Source organism: Pleurodeles waltl, chromosome 5 (genome assembly GCF_031143425.1).
Source record: "Pleurodeles waltl isolate 20211129_DDA chromosome 5, aPleWal1.hap1.20221129, whole genome shotgun sequence".
NCBI lineage: Eukaryota > Metazoa > Chordata > Amphibia > Caudata > Salamandridae > Pleurodeles > Pleurodeles waltl.
The window spans coordinates 1,730,830,615-1,730,846,235 of NC_090444.1; the positions used below are offsets into that span (position 1 = coordinate 1,730,830,615).

General features: G+C 43.4%; 1 protein-coding gene across 2 annotated transcripts in view; it reads left to right on the forward strand.

Moving 5' to 3' along the window:
- LOC138296716 (cytochrome P450 2K1-like) overlaps positions 1-15,621 on the forward strand; it is a 412,132-nt gene that overhangs the window by 363,275 nt on the left and 33,236 nt on the right. For both annotated transcript variants that reach the window (XM_069236117.1, XM_069236116.1), the window contains one exon: positions 3,306-3,447. In XM_069236117.1, coding sequence (XP_069092218.1) covers positions 3,306-3,447 — 142 coding nt within the window. The remainder of the gene's footprint in view (positions 1-3,305; positions 3,448-15,621) is intronic.

Consider the following 15,621-nt stretch of genomic DNA (forward strand, 5'->3'; position numbering starts at 1 on the left):
TATTGACATCGGTATGTTGTCCACACATATATAACAGAACATTATTGATAAGTAATGTGTTATACATTTGTAAATAATACAGGCTGACCCCAGAATGATTTATGTGCAATGAATGATTTATTTTTAGTGCTATATTTTGGTACATGATATTAAAACGGTGAAGGGTGAGGGTGGAGTTATGTCCATGGCAGAGTCCAGTTCTCGGTCGCACAGGTGCATTGTTCATATGGCAGTGGAAGGATGGAGCAGGGGCAGTTCAAGGTTGGACAGGGTGACACTGTGGGACAGTGGAATGACATCCGGGGGGATATTAGACTGGCGGGGGTCTTGGCATCCTACTCTGTCTTCCTTTGAGATCTCAGGTTCCTCTTGCGGGGTGGTTGTTCTTCAGCAGGAGGTGGGGTTCGGGTGGCCCGTCGTTCTGTGGGGGCCTCCTGACCACTAGCGCCGGCGGAGGTGGTAGGCTGTTCCTGGCTAGTGACAGGGGCCCTTTGCGGTGCCACATGGTCCCGCAATGTGGTTTCAATGCGGTTGAGGGCCTGGACTATGGTCCCCATTGCGGTAGCGATGGCCCGGAGTTCATTGCTGAACCCCATGTACCGTTCCTCCTGCTGTGCCTGGATCTCGGTGAACCTGGCCAGTACCGTCGCCATCGTCTCCTGGGAGTGATGGTAGGCTCCCATGATGGTGGTGAGGGCCTCTTGGAGAGTCGGTTCCCTGGGCCTGTCCTCCCCCCCCTGTCGCACAGCAGCCCTCCCAGTTGCCCTGTTTCCCCGGGCCTCTGTACCCTGGACGGTGTGCCCACTACCACTGCCCCCAGGTCCCTGTTGTTGGGGTGTTGGGTCAGCCTGGGTGCCCTGTAGTGGCGGACACACCGCTGATTGACGCGTCCGCGGGACCGAGGCATGGGCCCGCTGGGTGGGAGCTGTGCTGGTGTTCCCAGAGGGGTTTGGGTCTGCTGTGGCCTGTGTCTGTGTGTGGGGAACCGACTGTCCAGAGGTCCCCGATGGTCCGGGCTGGTCGTCAGGTTCTAGGTCGACAGAGCTGCTGTCCTCGATGGGGGCCTGTTCTGGGGGTGGGATGGACATCTCTGGACCCTCCGTGGCGGTGTGTTGTCGTTCGGGCCCTGCAGGGGTAAAGGAGTATGGTTATTGTTTCTGTGTGTGCCATGGCGTGCATTTTGGGTGCCCTTGTCCCCCAGTGCTGGCATTCCCTTGTGGGAGGTGTTGTGAGGGTTTGGGGGGGGTGTATGGGTATGTGCAATGGTCATGCTTTGGTGGTGGCTGTCTATGGTTTGTGTTGGCATTCAGGGGTTGGTGTTGTTTAGGGTGGGTTGTGCTGGTGAGACATTGGCAGGGAGGTTATGTGCTGGGGGGTGATATTGGGGGTGAGCGGGGGGGGTTGGCATGCTGGTGGTTGGGGGGGGGTGAAGTAGTTGAGATTCGACTTACCAGAGTCCATTCCTCCGCCTACTCCAGCGAGGCCATCAGGATGCCGGATGTTTACCACCTCTTGCTCCCATGCTGTGAATTGGGGTGGGGTGGGTGGGGGTCCGCCGCCAGTCTTCTGCACAGCGATGTTGTGCCTGGAGATCATCGAGCGCACCTTCCCCCGTAGGTCGTTCCATCGCTTTCTGATATCTTCCCGATTTCTGGGATGCTGTCCCACAGCGTTTACCCTGTCTACGATCCTTTGCCATAGCTCAGCCTTCCTTGCTATGGTGGTGTGCTGCACCTGTGTGCCGAAGAGCTGGGGCTCAACCCTCATGATTTCCTCCACCATGACCCGGAGTTCTTGGTCCGAAAACCTTGGGTGTCTTTGGGGTGCCATGCGGTGGTGTGGATGAGGTGTGGGGTGGTGTTTGTGGTGATGTGCGTGGTGATATGTGGTGATGTGTGCGAAGATGTGGTGTGGGTGATGAAGTTGTGTTCCTGTGTGTGTTGGGGTTTTCTAATGCTGTGCTCGCTATCTCTATCTCTCTCGCTCTCGCCTTCGCTCCGATTTCCAACTAGTGGGGGTTTGTGGGTGATGTGGGTGTGTGTTTTATAGTTGATTGGATGTGTGGGAGCGTTGTTTGTATGTGTCTCAGGTGTGCGTATTTAAAAATGTCCAATGTGGCAGTGTTTTGGAGCTGGGTGTGTATTTTGACCGCGGCGGTGTGTACCGCCAATGGAATACCGCGGTTGAAAGACCGCCGCGTGGATTCGTGGGTCAGAATGGCATGGGCGTGTTTGTGTTGGCGTGACGGTGGAGGTTTGGTCATCTCCAGTTTTCCGCGGCCCGCTGATGTGGCGGCCTTCCTTGGATGTCGGATTTTTGGCGGTTTCACAGTTGGTGGTCAGAATGACCGTGGCGGTCTACCGCGGCGGTAGTATGGCGGACTTCTGACCGGCGGTAAGGGCCTTTTACTGCCGAGGTCAAAATGACCCCCTATGTCTGATCCAGATGAATGTGCTTTGGGTAATGAGATATGCAGTGCTGAGCATAGTCTCATTAATCCTTCAGGACCATGCAAAATCATTAAATCTTGATCCTGGAGTCTAGATTTGTGGGAGTCCAATATATACCATAGTGCAGTAGTCTTCCCTTGCCATCACAAAGGCTCTTGTCAACTACACCCGGTGGTCTTGTTGGAGCACAGGGATGTTTTGTAGAAGGGACAGTTGCAGATGTATTGCTTTAACCAATGCATTATCGGGGGACTCACAGGGAAGCTCTGCATCACAAGTGACTCATAGGTTCCTGACTTTCAAAGCAGTGGGAGGTAAAGCATCTATGTTTGGAGGCCAATCAAAGTAAGAGCCTTACTTCATGTTCCAGAGAACACCAATGCGTGTCTTGTTTTTTTTCAGACAAAGGATGCCCTCATTCCTACAGTTGAATGTGTGGTCCAGCTAAAACGTCTGTAGGCTTGTTATTAGCAGGAAATAGATTTGAGTATTGTCACCTTATGCTGATCTATTAGCTGAGCCATGAAACGCACATACATGTTGAAGAGCTTACTGAATAATGAACCCCGCAGAACCTTGCGGTACTTCACAGCATACTAACTGAGAAGACAATCAACTGACCATATTCGAACTTGCTGGCTGAGGCTGTAGAAGAAAGATCTAATGCACTCTAGAATATGTTTAGGAATTGTAGTACACTCCTCAAGCCCCTCAAACATCGTGTTGCAATGTATCACTGCAGTTTTCTACTGCACGCTCTCCACATTCGAGTACCTTGAAGATGTTTAATCCACAGTTACCTTTCTCCATACACCTTTCATGATAACTAAATATAAATTTTTTCTTCTTCCACAGGGAACTGCAATCACCGTTCTATTGTCATCTGTCCTACAAGACGAGGCTCATTTTGAAAAACCAAACGAGTTTTACCCACAGCATTTTCTAGACTCAGAAGGAAAGTTTTTGAAGAAAGAAGCATTTATGCCTTTCTCAGCAGGTAAGATAAATTAAATAATTTGATCTTCTTGTACACCCGAACTGGAATAATTACTACTGCACGGTATTGTATGGACAATCCATTAATTGTCTTTCTTTGTCATTATGAGTTGTCAAAAGCAGTATTACATTTCCAATAAATATTTTGGTTTATGAAAGCTACTGACTAATACAGAAAAATAGCTCAGAAATGATATTATACATTAACACAACACATTTCATCCAGAAATAATTGTGTTTAAATAATTATTCTTACAAGTTGCATAGACCATTGGTGGATCATTTTCCCTATGCTCCATAAAAAGTTGATAAATCTTTTCATTCTAGTCAGGTTGAGGATCTAGTAATACAGGCCATCAATCAGCATTTAATATACAGTGTAATGCATTTGACTACACACCCAAATCGGAAATCAAGTTAAAGGGTAATCAGAAATCAAGTTAAAGGGTTTTGTTCCAAATTAATACTCAGGTTAATGTAAACATTTCTCAAAGATGAAAAGTTGAAAAGATACAGTATCACTATAGGGTGAACAAAACGTCTAAAAAAAGCTAACGCGGAGTAGCATAAGACAAAACTAAGCTCTTTTACACATTAGTGAAAATAAAAGGCATCTAGCTAAACTATCTAGGGCAAAGGGAAACCTCCCTAAACACCATGGGGCATATTTTAAAAGCCTCATGCAACACCAGTGCATCCTTTTTTTTTTTACCCTCTGGCAGCGCAGAATAAAGACCCCTATCTACCAAGCCATGCAAAGCCACTTTGAATGGCTTTTCATAGCCTTGTAGATTGGGAATAAGGCAAGGCAGCTCCTTACTCTGCACCAGGGGGGCTTTCTATGGTCATTGCAGCGGGTTTTCCCACACAACACCCAGGGGTTTTGATGCATTCCCAGGCTTACAAGGACGTATAAACCTGTGAATGTGACAAAACTATACTCCTCCCAAGGGAGGTGCAACTAGGAGAAATATTTTTATTTCTCCTAATTTTTTACACTTTCCATGTGTGCTTCATTCTACAGCACACACAGAGAGAGGAAAACGCCTCCATGGATTGTTTTTATGCAGGAAGTAATCCCTGGTGCAAGGGTGCCTCTGTCGGCATAAGGCAGCCAATTGTGCGCCAGCACAGAGGAAGGGAAATAAATACACAATATTTTGATAAATATGGTGCATTTCTGCCCTTTCTATGTGGCACAGTGCAGCACAGCAACATCACTTGCTGTACTGCCCTGCGCCACTTTGTTACAAATATGCCACCATGTCACTAGGTGACATAAACTAAGCTACAAAACATGGGGACAAAGGGTAAAAAAAAACCAAATAAGTATTAAAAAGAACCTGAAAAAAAGACACTGGGGCAAAAAAAACTTACCAGATTACCAGAGAAGTTCAAAGTATGTGAAATGGAAGGTGTCAGCATTTCAGAAGCTCAGTCAGGAGTCTTCCAATGGGTCGGGTGAAAATCAAAGTAGCTCTTAGTAGGCACTGGGAAATGTAGGACAATGGAAAAGAGGTATGTACAGCTTCTCTCCAAGGGAAACAGTCTTCTGGATAAAACTGATCCGTGAAAGTCCTCGTTAAAACAATGATTAGTCTAAAGGTAATTCCCAGGCATCATACGATCATGTGGAATAGTATCCTCACATTACCCAGCAAACTTTGCAACATGTTCTTGCGTTCCCAAGACCTTCCTGGAAAGGTAGCTGTCCTTGGTCTCCTGTACGACATTGCAACATTATGAATAGTGGCAGTCTTCACGTTCTCAGTCTCTCCATATACCTTCTCCAAGGTTGCTTTTTCAGGCTCTCTACGAGAAAAACAATAGTACATCTATTTCTAAACTAACATTTCATGTGAAAGCCACCTGAAAAGAAATAACACATTAGGAGAAATGGAAAACAGTTTCTCACATTATGGAGATTTTCTAGTAGGCCTAGCACAATTGAACTAACATAGGAATAGAATTGCACATTTTATTCATTTTACTTTAAGCATGCCGAATTTTACATTCATAAATGTCAGTTACATTCTCATTTAAACTTCATGTTACAGTTAATGCGAAACAAAATAAAACTGTTATATACATGTAAATAAATATGACAAAGATCTACATTTCTTCAACATATGCCTACAATATTAATACACATATGTTATGAAAATCATTATCCTTTTAAAGGTAAATACTCTCTGGCAACGTAAGGATTGTTGTAAAATCATAATAAATGGCTACATTTCAACTAATATGGTTACATGACATACATTTCTCTAACGCTACAGTGAATGCACTTCAAAATTGACTTTGAGTGCACCACTTCCACATTAGTGCATCTTTAATTCACACATTAAGTTTTTGTTATGGTCACATATAGATCAACATTGTGACATCAAAGGTAGTAGCTACACCACCAGCCTCAGAGTGGATGTAACCCATCTGCCATAAATATTATCCACAGCGCATGGTTCAGATCATAATAAATTAGCTCTAAGAGGCCCATGTACATATGTAGATAATCACACCTGAAACCCACACTACCTGAGAAGGGCCCTGCTGATTTCTAGCTTGCATAAAAAGCATGCAAATCCTCACCCAAATCAGGTGGTTTGTTTCACTTAAGGGTTGCTCTTCATCCTGGACACAAGTCCAATTCAATATAATTACGCTGTCTGCAAAGAGGGACACAGAGTGTTTGACAGCCGGAATGCCAGCTACAACATAAAATAAGGTACACGCAGAATACTGCATGAACATGAGGAACTAACTACTGTGTCTGAAACACATTTTAAAGCTGTGTTTTCATTGACCAACATCAACCCCAATACAGATCCAATATGGCAACACTGGACCTGCGCCCCATCACAGGTGAATCCTGCACACCACAGATCGCTCCAAAACCATACGAGGGATTACCACTTGATCGCAAGGCTCCCCAACATCTTTTCAAACAGCCTTGCTCTCTTTGTGGGTTAAGGAAAGAGTGCCTGCACCCAGCACTCACACAAATCTAACACTCGTCTTACTTCAGTCCTGCCAGTGCTCCTGAGGCGATCTCAAGTCAGTGTCCATACCAGGCTAATCACATATATTTGGCCTGCTCCATGCAACTCATTAGCAGACGCTTGACAAACTCAGGAAATATAACCATCTCTGCAAGGCCTTTTACTGGGGATAGTTGAGGCCTATTGCCAGCCGATCTCATGTTAGTAATGTCTCTCATCCCCTACCAATACAGGCGGCATCTAACTCGATATGTAGCCCTGTTGCTTTGCCCGATTTTAAGTCCAACACTTGAACCCATTGAAACTGGGCTTGAGCACACCAAGGACTGACTACTAACTACTGATATATGCTCCTTCAAGAGAATCCAGTCAGCTTCATAAACCCATAGTCTCTGTTGAGACTTGCAAGAGTAAAGTCTAAAATATGGTGCTATTGATAAAATAGAGAAATAAACATGTGAGTGTCAGCATCTGTACCCCCGCTAAATAGCCACACAATATGTTATACCCAGATTCTCAATAGGCGGCTCCCGTACCTGTTCTCAACCATAGTGATCACAGCTGACTGGCTATCCTAGGCCCTCCATTTGCAACGCAGCCTCTTCAGTAAAGCAGAGTGCCAGAGAAGGAGCACATACCTGCGTCTGTACAATCTTACATGAGCTGCAGTATAACATTTAGAGTCCCACTCCTTTTTCTGGAATCTGGTGTTTTCCTGTCACAATATGTCAGACACAGGTAGTGGTAACTTTAAAGATAGAGACACTAAAGCGAACTTGAAATGCTCTAAGCACTTACCACTTATCAACGGTGTCACCAGTGAAAGGCAGACCTGAATCTTCCTCTACCTCAAAGTCAATACTCAAGAAACTCAACATGACATAGCCCAGAGCACCAAAACTAAATACAGACTTACTTCAGGTTGAAGTGCCGGGAATCCGCAAAGACCTTAGGGACCTAACAATAAGAATCTCCAACGCTGAGACTAGAATAAATGCCCAGTCCAAACATCTACAAAACCTTAAATGCTCCATATCCTCTCTGGAAAGAGAACTCAGGGAAAAGGAAGACTGCAACAGGAGGAGCAACATTCGCATCCTCAGTCTAATAGAAGGCATTGACAACTCAGCCCCCTTGGTGACCGATTTCCTAATCGCCTGGATCCCAGAGACACTCCATCTCACCTTCAAGAAAGACTTTGAGCTTGAAAGAGCCCATAGGGTTACAACTTTCAAACCCAAAAATACATAGAATCCAAGACCCCTGATTTTTAAACCTCTACTCCATAAACATACGTAACAAATCTCAGCACATTGAGAAAAGCCCGGATGATCCAGAGGCAAGATCACAGAATTTCAATTTCTCAGGACTACGCTAGAGATACTGTTATTCATCAAAACGGCTTCTTGAACCTACAGAAACGTCTTACAGACATACAGATCCCATTTTCATTCTTGGGCTCATCAAAGTTCCGTATTTTCATCAGAGGCCAAATCAAAATCTTCATGAAAAATTGAGGGACATTGCAACCTTCCTCAACAACACATCGGTGGCATGTTTGGACTCGGACTCTCAACTTGGCACCTCAGCAAGTCTTCAACATCCTGAATTATCTAAGATGGTCTTGGGTTGAACTTAACACTACAGTCATATCCTTTTATTCACAAGCAAATTTCAACTGATAATTGCTGTCTGTTCTTTATTACCAGGCCTAACTTCCTATTCTACATAAAAATGCCCCTGATTGGGTTAGAGAACTTATCTTTTTTATAGCTAATCACTGTGCCCGTACCATGTTTACCTGTTATAAACACTTGTTTAGTTGTTCAGAGATGTTTATATTATATGTAATAATAAGACAGTCCTATCTTCGCAGTAGCATATAAATGTACTCTCTATCACACATGCCCTGGCAGGTTGTATCTTGTTCCCACAGCTAAGTCACCACACTCCGGATCAATAGCAATCTTACACTCTGTCACCAGAGGTGGACAACACACTTACTCCAAAGCCTCTATCTTAAAATATGTCTTACAATCACTAAAAGTTAGGATTCCATGTTACCATTATTATAATGTAATGTAATTTTGACTTCCGATAGAAGTTGCAACAAACATACCAACAAACAGGTGTATACTGCAATGAGAGACGCAGATCTACCTTCACGCTGTGTGGCAGAGGATACACCTCCCAATCACACACATATGGGTAAGCAACACCAGTCACAGAGGTGGGTTCTCTGCTTTACACAAGGTTAGTACATCTATTGACCACTACACTTCTCTTACAAATGATTACTTATGGGTACCATCACCAGGCCTCACTCTCTAAATGCAGTTTGACATTGCTGATCACTGTTTATGTGAAATCATGGGACATTGTATGTGATACTCATTCACTTTCAGGATATCCACTGTTACCCGAATGAAACTGCTAGGTTCCAGAAAGATGTCCAGATACTGGTGACCAGACTGTTTTCACTTGATCCGGACAGAGTATATTATATGTTGGTTATCTGCATGACAGTTAGTTAGAAGTGTTGAAATTTTGAATACCATATATTACATAATAAGACACCTTACATTCTCACATATAAATCCTCCTACCCTTGCATGTCTCTTTTCTCAGCCGGCACACTCCACCCCATCTCACACTGGACGCACCTGCTGCTCCTGTGCTCCACCACAACTCTCCCCATGCACCTCATCTCCTACAGACATACCCTGGTGGGAAGGGGCTTTTACTGGTCTCTCGGACACTCTGGAGCCCAGTTTGAACCCCTAGTTGTTCATTATCTCCTCCCTGTGGTCTCCTAGAAACCCTTCCTACTGGGTTTTCTGCCGCGATGATGAGCTGTATATGAACTCCAAGGGCCTGTTGAGACCCCTCCTGACATTCTTTTACACTAATGTGGCCCAACAAGGCCAAAATTGCTGCACCAATTTTACAAAGTGGATCAATGCATGCATTACACCACTTTGTAACCCTTTGTGCTAAATTATGTCTGCCCCAGTCATAATGTGTGCAAAGGGGGTGTTTCCCCATTTGTGAAGGCGAAAAAATGGTACAAACAAATCTAAGAGATTTCTTTTCATAATTGTTTTTGGCACTTTTAATGCCTGCTCAGAGTAGGTGTTAAAGGGAGACAAACCATTATTTATCACGGGCCTCAATGGGCTTTGCAGGATTAGCGTCAAAAAAAATTATGCTAGTCCTGCAGAGCTCCAAACTAGCGGTAAATTTTTTTTATGTTAGTACCCATAATTACCACCATAGTGTGCTGTATTTTAGAAACTGTGCACACATTGTGGTGTTAGGGGGGCCCTAAGGGGAACAAGAAAAGTGGTGCTGCACACAGTGCAGCACCACCTTTCTTAAATTAGGCCCTAAATATTCAATATCCTCAAAAACATTGTCTCCTTAAATACCAAAATGTGCTGAGCCACCCAGTAAAGAGATCTAAAATACTTGACTACTGTAAGGAACTTGGGGCCGACTTAGTACGCCTACAAAAGACCAGGATAGGCTTCAAAGAAGCCCTGTTATTGAGGAAAGGCTGGGTGTCAGACGTAACCTGCTCTGTAGCATGAGGTAAAAAAAAATCGGGTTATTACCCTATTTTGCAAGACATCTGGCTTAAATATAATAGCATCTGAGCATGACACCACTGGCAGATGGCTACTTACAAGACTAAACAATGGAGGACACGACTTGTATGTCATGAACATTTACACCCCCAACGTAGACAAGCCACATTTTTGGCGCACTCTTAACACAAAATTAGCAGACTTTCCAAAAGACTCCAAAACTATTGTAGAAGGAGATTTTATTCTCCCTATGGATCCTATCATAGACCAACACTCAGCGTTCAAATACAGAACCAGTAGGGCCCATGAACAGATGCTCAACTTCTGCTCATCTCACTGCCTCCTAGGTGTCGGGAGATTATAAAATCCTAAGGGTAGCGACTTCACTTTTTTACCCACCACACTCTAGTTTCTCTCATACTGATTATCTCCTTGTAGATGCCTCACTTTTAAATGCCACTTCCAATGCTAAAATCTACCCAATCCTCGTGTCTGACCACGCTGCAGTCTCAGTGTCCGTAATTAATCTCCCAAACAAACAAGGAAATTGATATATTTTTATAGGAAAATTTGGTTAAATGGTAAATCCCCAGTAATCCTGTGGGAGGCGTTTAAATCTGCAATAAGACGGTATATCATAAAACAGATGTCCAACAAAAACAGCTAAATCAAGAATACTCTGCTATCCCTATATGCTTAAATCAAGAGCAAAGAGGAAGCGTTTAGGCACTCTAACAATAAGTCTCTACATGATGATATTAGATCATTAAAATACACATTTACCTCGATAGTTAGCAAAAGGGCTTACCTTGGCATACATGTCCAAAAATCCAGACAACAACTAGTTTGCAACAAGGCCGGCAGATTGCTTGTATCTACCCTCAAGTTTAACAACTCCAACAACCAAATTAGTCTGATTAAGGACAGAGGTGGTACCTAAAAATGTGAAACCAAAGACATTCTTGGGGTCATTAACGAATTGCCAAGAAGGCTCTACACTCTGCAATCATCGTGCAGTAAGGTTAAGTGTCTAGATTTTCTCAGTTCTCGAAAGAGCTAGATTAAACAAACCGATAGAAATGGAGGAGATTGTTAAGGCTATAATATCTATTTGATCGGGGAAAGCACCAGGACCTGACGGCTTTCCCATTCTTTTCTGTAAAGCTTTCAAAGTTTCACTCAGCAGATACCTTAAAAATACCCTGGGTGACTTTGTATTACATGGTAAGGTATGGGGAATGGTCACTGAGGCCACAATTGTGGTCATCCCCAAAGAGGGTAAAGATCATTCGGACACTAAGAACTTACGCTCCATCTTTGGAGGCAAACATATTTGCCACAATCCTAGCCAACAGTTTAGAAAAATACATCCCTAACCTGATTCACAACTCACAAACAGGATTCATCGAAGGGCGGCTTGCCAAATACAACACTCGCACATTCTGCCACATAACAGAGAAGGTCCGCCTTTCCTCACTACCAATAGCCACAATAGCACTTGACGCCGAAAAGTCTTTTGACAAAGTCTCCTGGTCCTTCCTCCACGCTGTACTTGAGTTCCATAAACTCGGTGACTCAGTTATTAACATGGTGTTAGCGCTATACATAAATCCCAGATCCAAAATCAGGATCAATGGCACAACTTCCATCTTTTAAATTAGGGACCTCTGCGATAGCAACAATGACCTGCTACCCTTTGCAGCTCTGGCTAAAACCTACAATCTACCCAACTTAATTTTTTACAGTTTCTTAAAGATCAAAGTTAAACTCTCCAAACTCAACCTTTCTAATCAATTGACCCAACTCACCCTTTGGCAACAGTCTGGACACATTGCTTCCAAAATCTACAAGTTCTTTTCCGACCCGCAACCTTCACAGCACTCAATTATACATGACAAATGGACCAAACATTTTGACACAGAGGTTTTTGACAACATTACTGTTGATGGCTGGCAAAAAATTGGCAAATTTTCTCTGTGCAACAAGATTGCTTCCCCCCTTATCCAGTCCAAAATCTTTACATCCAGATTACATAAAGTAATCCTGCGAATAGATGACAAATGCTGGAATTGCAACCAAGAATCTGGCTCATTCCAACACATTCTTTGAATGTCAGTTTCTTATCCCATGCTGGTTACCAATACAAAAGCAGTAGTCTTTTCTATTCAACACACCCATAACCCTCACCTTTCATATGGTAACTTTAGGACCCTAGGCCACAGAGTCCAACTTGAATCTTGGGCATAGTGATATGGCTCTGTTACATCTTCTCTTGACCATTGCAGTAAAGGTCAGTGTTTCTGAATAGAAGTCATTCCACCGTCTATCACATCATATATGGTAGGCATGGTTCCCATACCTCCAAGGGGCACATAGTTCACAACATTGAAATCATTCTGCCCCTAGACAAATACATGGAATTAAACCCATAAATCTTTGCAGTGCAAAATATATCCCTTATTTTTCCCTACCCCCAGTTCCTGTTTTCACTCTTGACTCATACTGACGATCAAAGCGACACGACATAGCAATATACACCTCAGAAAAGCTCATATTTTCCAAGTACTTAACACACTGGAAGAATATTCCTGATAAGGGTCACCAACCTAATCTGCTTGATGTTTTCTATAGACTTAATTATGTGGGGCTTATAAATCTTCAATGTCTTGTCTCATAATTGTGATCGTTATTTGCTACTGCCAGTTTATCTTTCTCAGCAGCACAGCACACCTCGGGCAGTAGCAATGTATATACAAACTATCCTATCCTGTCTAACTCGTATGTCACATGCCTGTTACCATTGTTGCTGTTGCTTATCATTTTCTGTATCGTAGTGATAACTGATCACATGATGTTTTTCCTCTTAAAAGAAATAAAATATTTCAGAACAACAAAAAACTGGGTTAGAGCCCCCCATTCCTCACCAGTACGTACCATTGGTTGGCTTGCACGTCACTCTTGTTTCCTTTCTTCTTATTGGTCACTTCCTACTTCTTGCTGGCCGCTCATGTCCTCCTACATTCTTCTCAAACCTCTATCCTTGCCATAGGAGCATGAACCTATCACAGCATCCTGTCTGTGGTCAGTGTCCTACTGGCTGCGGGCTTGCAGAGGTACTTTTGTTTTATTTTTACTCTAGCATTCCGACCAGTCATAGAGGTGTTATAATTTATATGTAAAAACGCTTATTTTCTCATTACTGTGCATATTGATAGGTTTAGCAATGAGGTGTGAACGATGAGAGATGGAAATGGAATTGTGACCCGGTAGAAAAATTGATTAAAATATATAACAAAATATGAGACTGGTGAAAGAAATTTAAAAAGTTATCATGAATTGTGAAAAATTGTGGCAACATACAAATCAACATTTTTATTTAAAAAAATCTGAGCTTCATGAGAGGCTGTGGAAGGCAATGTGTGTTCTAGTGCGGTCTAATAGCCATTCTGTATCTGAGACCCCTCTCATGCATGTGCCCTCCCCCACCTCCAACCCACCCCTTACACTGTTTACTGCAAAACTAGCTTTTTATAAAGGGAAAGATCTCTTTGTTGAACCCTGGCCCCAAGTGCAGTTCCCAGCAACCTGCCCAGCCTTAATACCACGACCTGTCCCCTCCCCCCAGGGCACTCCATACCTCTCTGCTGGATGACCTGCCCTTCAGTGGTGGGATATTCTTCAGCTAGAAAACAGTCTACTTACGCAGGCTGCAGGGGTAGAGTCCTTACTTTCGTGAGGCAGAAACGCTTGGCTTCACCAACGCTTTGATTTTACCTCACTTCACAGGGAAACAGTTTTCAATTTACCTACTCTTAAAACTATGTTGCTAAAGCCACTTTTGTGAATGGCTGGCATTTTTTTTTTACTAGGGCTGGAGTCAGAAGGACAACTATTTCATCTCACCCCGTATTCTACATTGGAATGACTATCAGACGGAAGAGGGAAATCTTGTGTTCATCTTGGGCCATGGAGTGACTGAGACAGGTAGCCCAGAAAGCCTGTGGGGATGTACTGAGATACAGAGGTACAAGGAAGTTCCTGCTACTCATCACACCCTTGGGAATTGGCCCAGTGCTTACAAGCATTCTTCAGTAGATTAGTGTTGAGGATCAGACCATTGAGACATAGGCAGGCACAATGGCATGGCAATGTCACTGATCAACCATATCTGTGAGGCTTGGTAATTAGTATTTGATTCTGCTCAGCCTGGCTCCTAGTCTGGATTTTCCATGAGTCTGTCTTTTACACAGGACCCAATATAAACCAGGTCTATACTTTTGCCCTAAGGCTACCCTAGTTTCAGAAGTCCATATTCTAGCCCTCAAGAAGTGAACATCAGCTTCTGCAGTTCCTCTGGTCCTTCTGGAAACTATGTGCAGAGGGCCATATTCCCATGCGTTATTCTTTCTTTTGGTATTGAGGATTTTTAAGTCTTCATGAAAAGACACCAGTGTTATAACACACACAGGATATATAATGTATATACCGCAACATTTCCACAGTAGAAACTGAAGTACCATACCTACGTGGAGCTGGAGGGATTACACCGGAGATGACCTGTCTAAATAAAACACTAAATGGAATATTTCTAAAAAAGCATGTGACCCTCACTCTGTAATCCACTATGAGCAATCATCAGTTTCCTGCTCGACCAAGGGTTGGTATGCATTTTAGGTGCAGTGGTGTTAAGTATCTATCCAGAAACATGAAGTTAGTCCTTCGTGAAGCATAGGCATTTTACTTCTACAAGAACTCCCCATTTTAGTAGCGATTTGCTTTCTTGTAGCAGCACAGGAAAGCTGTTTTCCTAATCAAATTTCTGCTCTTCTTCATGTGCCTGTAATACCCTCTTCGAATTCACACCCTCTTCATTCTACAGTGGAGAATGCACCTCCAGCCCACTTGTACCCAGACGGTGGGAATAGAAATGTACATTTGTCCACAACATGCCTACCTTTACCTGTCTTTACCTGTCTGTTGTGGTGCCTTTTTTGCATGTCCTATTGTTCAGTGGCAAATGCACCACGAATTCTGTTTAGGAAAATGCAGAATATTGCCCAATGTGACAGTATACCACCTTCGTGGATTTCTTCTTAGATTTGATAGCCCTGTTCAGACCATAGAGACATTCATTATATCTTTAGTAGTCCTATCAGCACGTATACTGGCTAACTGGCAGTCACCTGGGAAGCCCCTTAATGAGAAATGACAGCCCTTTCACAAGCAATGCTGTATTGTTGCCCTTATGCCTTCATAATGATTCTAACTTCGTCCTTAAACCCATGAATTCTCGTTTCTTAAAACCATTGGATGGCATCTACTCGAAATCAAACTTCGGACTCGATCTTTCAGCAACTAAAGCACATACTGTTCAGTGTTGAGGTTAAAACTAAAAGTGAATGCATCACTCCCTCTGCCCAATTATTTGAATCCGTACATTGCCTCCAGAATGTTAGATTGAACGACTCCGTATGATACCTTCTGATTTCTAGCAGGCCTTGTATTATCATTTAAGGCTGTGCGGGACGAGGTCCACGGATATATACGAAAGAATACCCTGATATTTGGTCCTGGGAATTTTCCAAC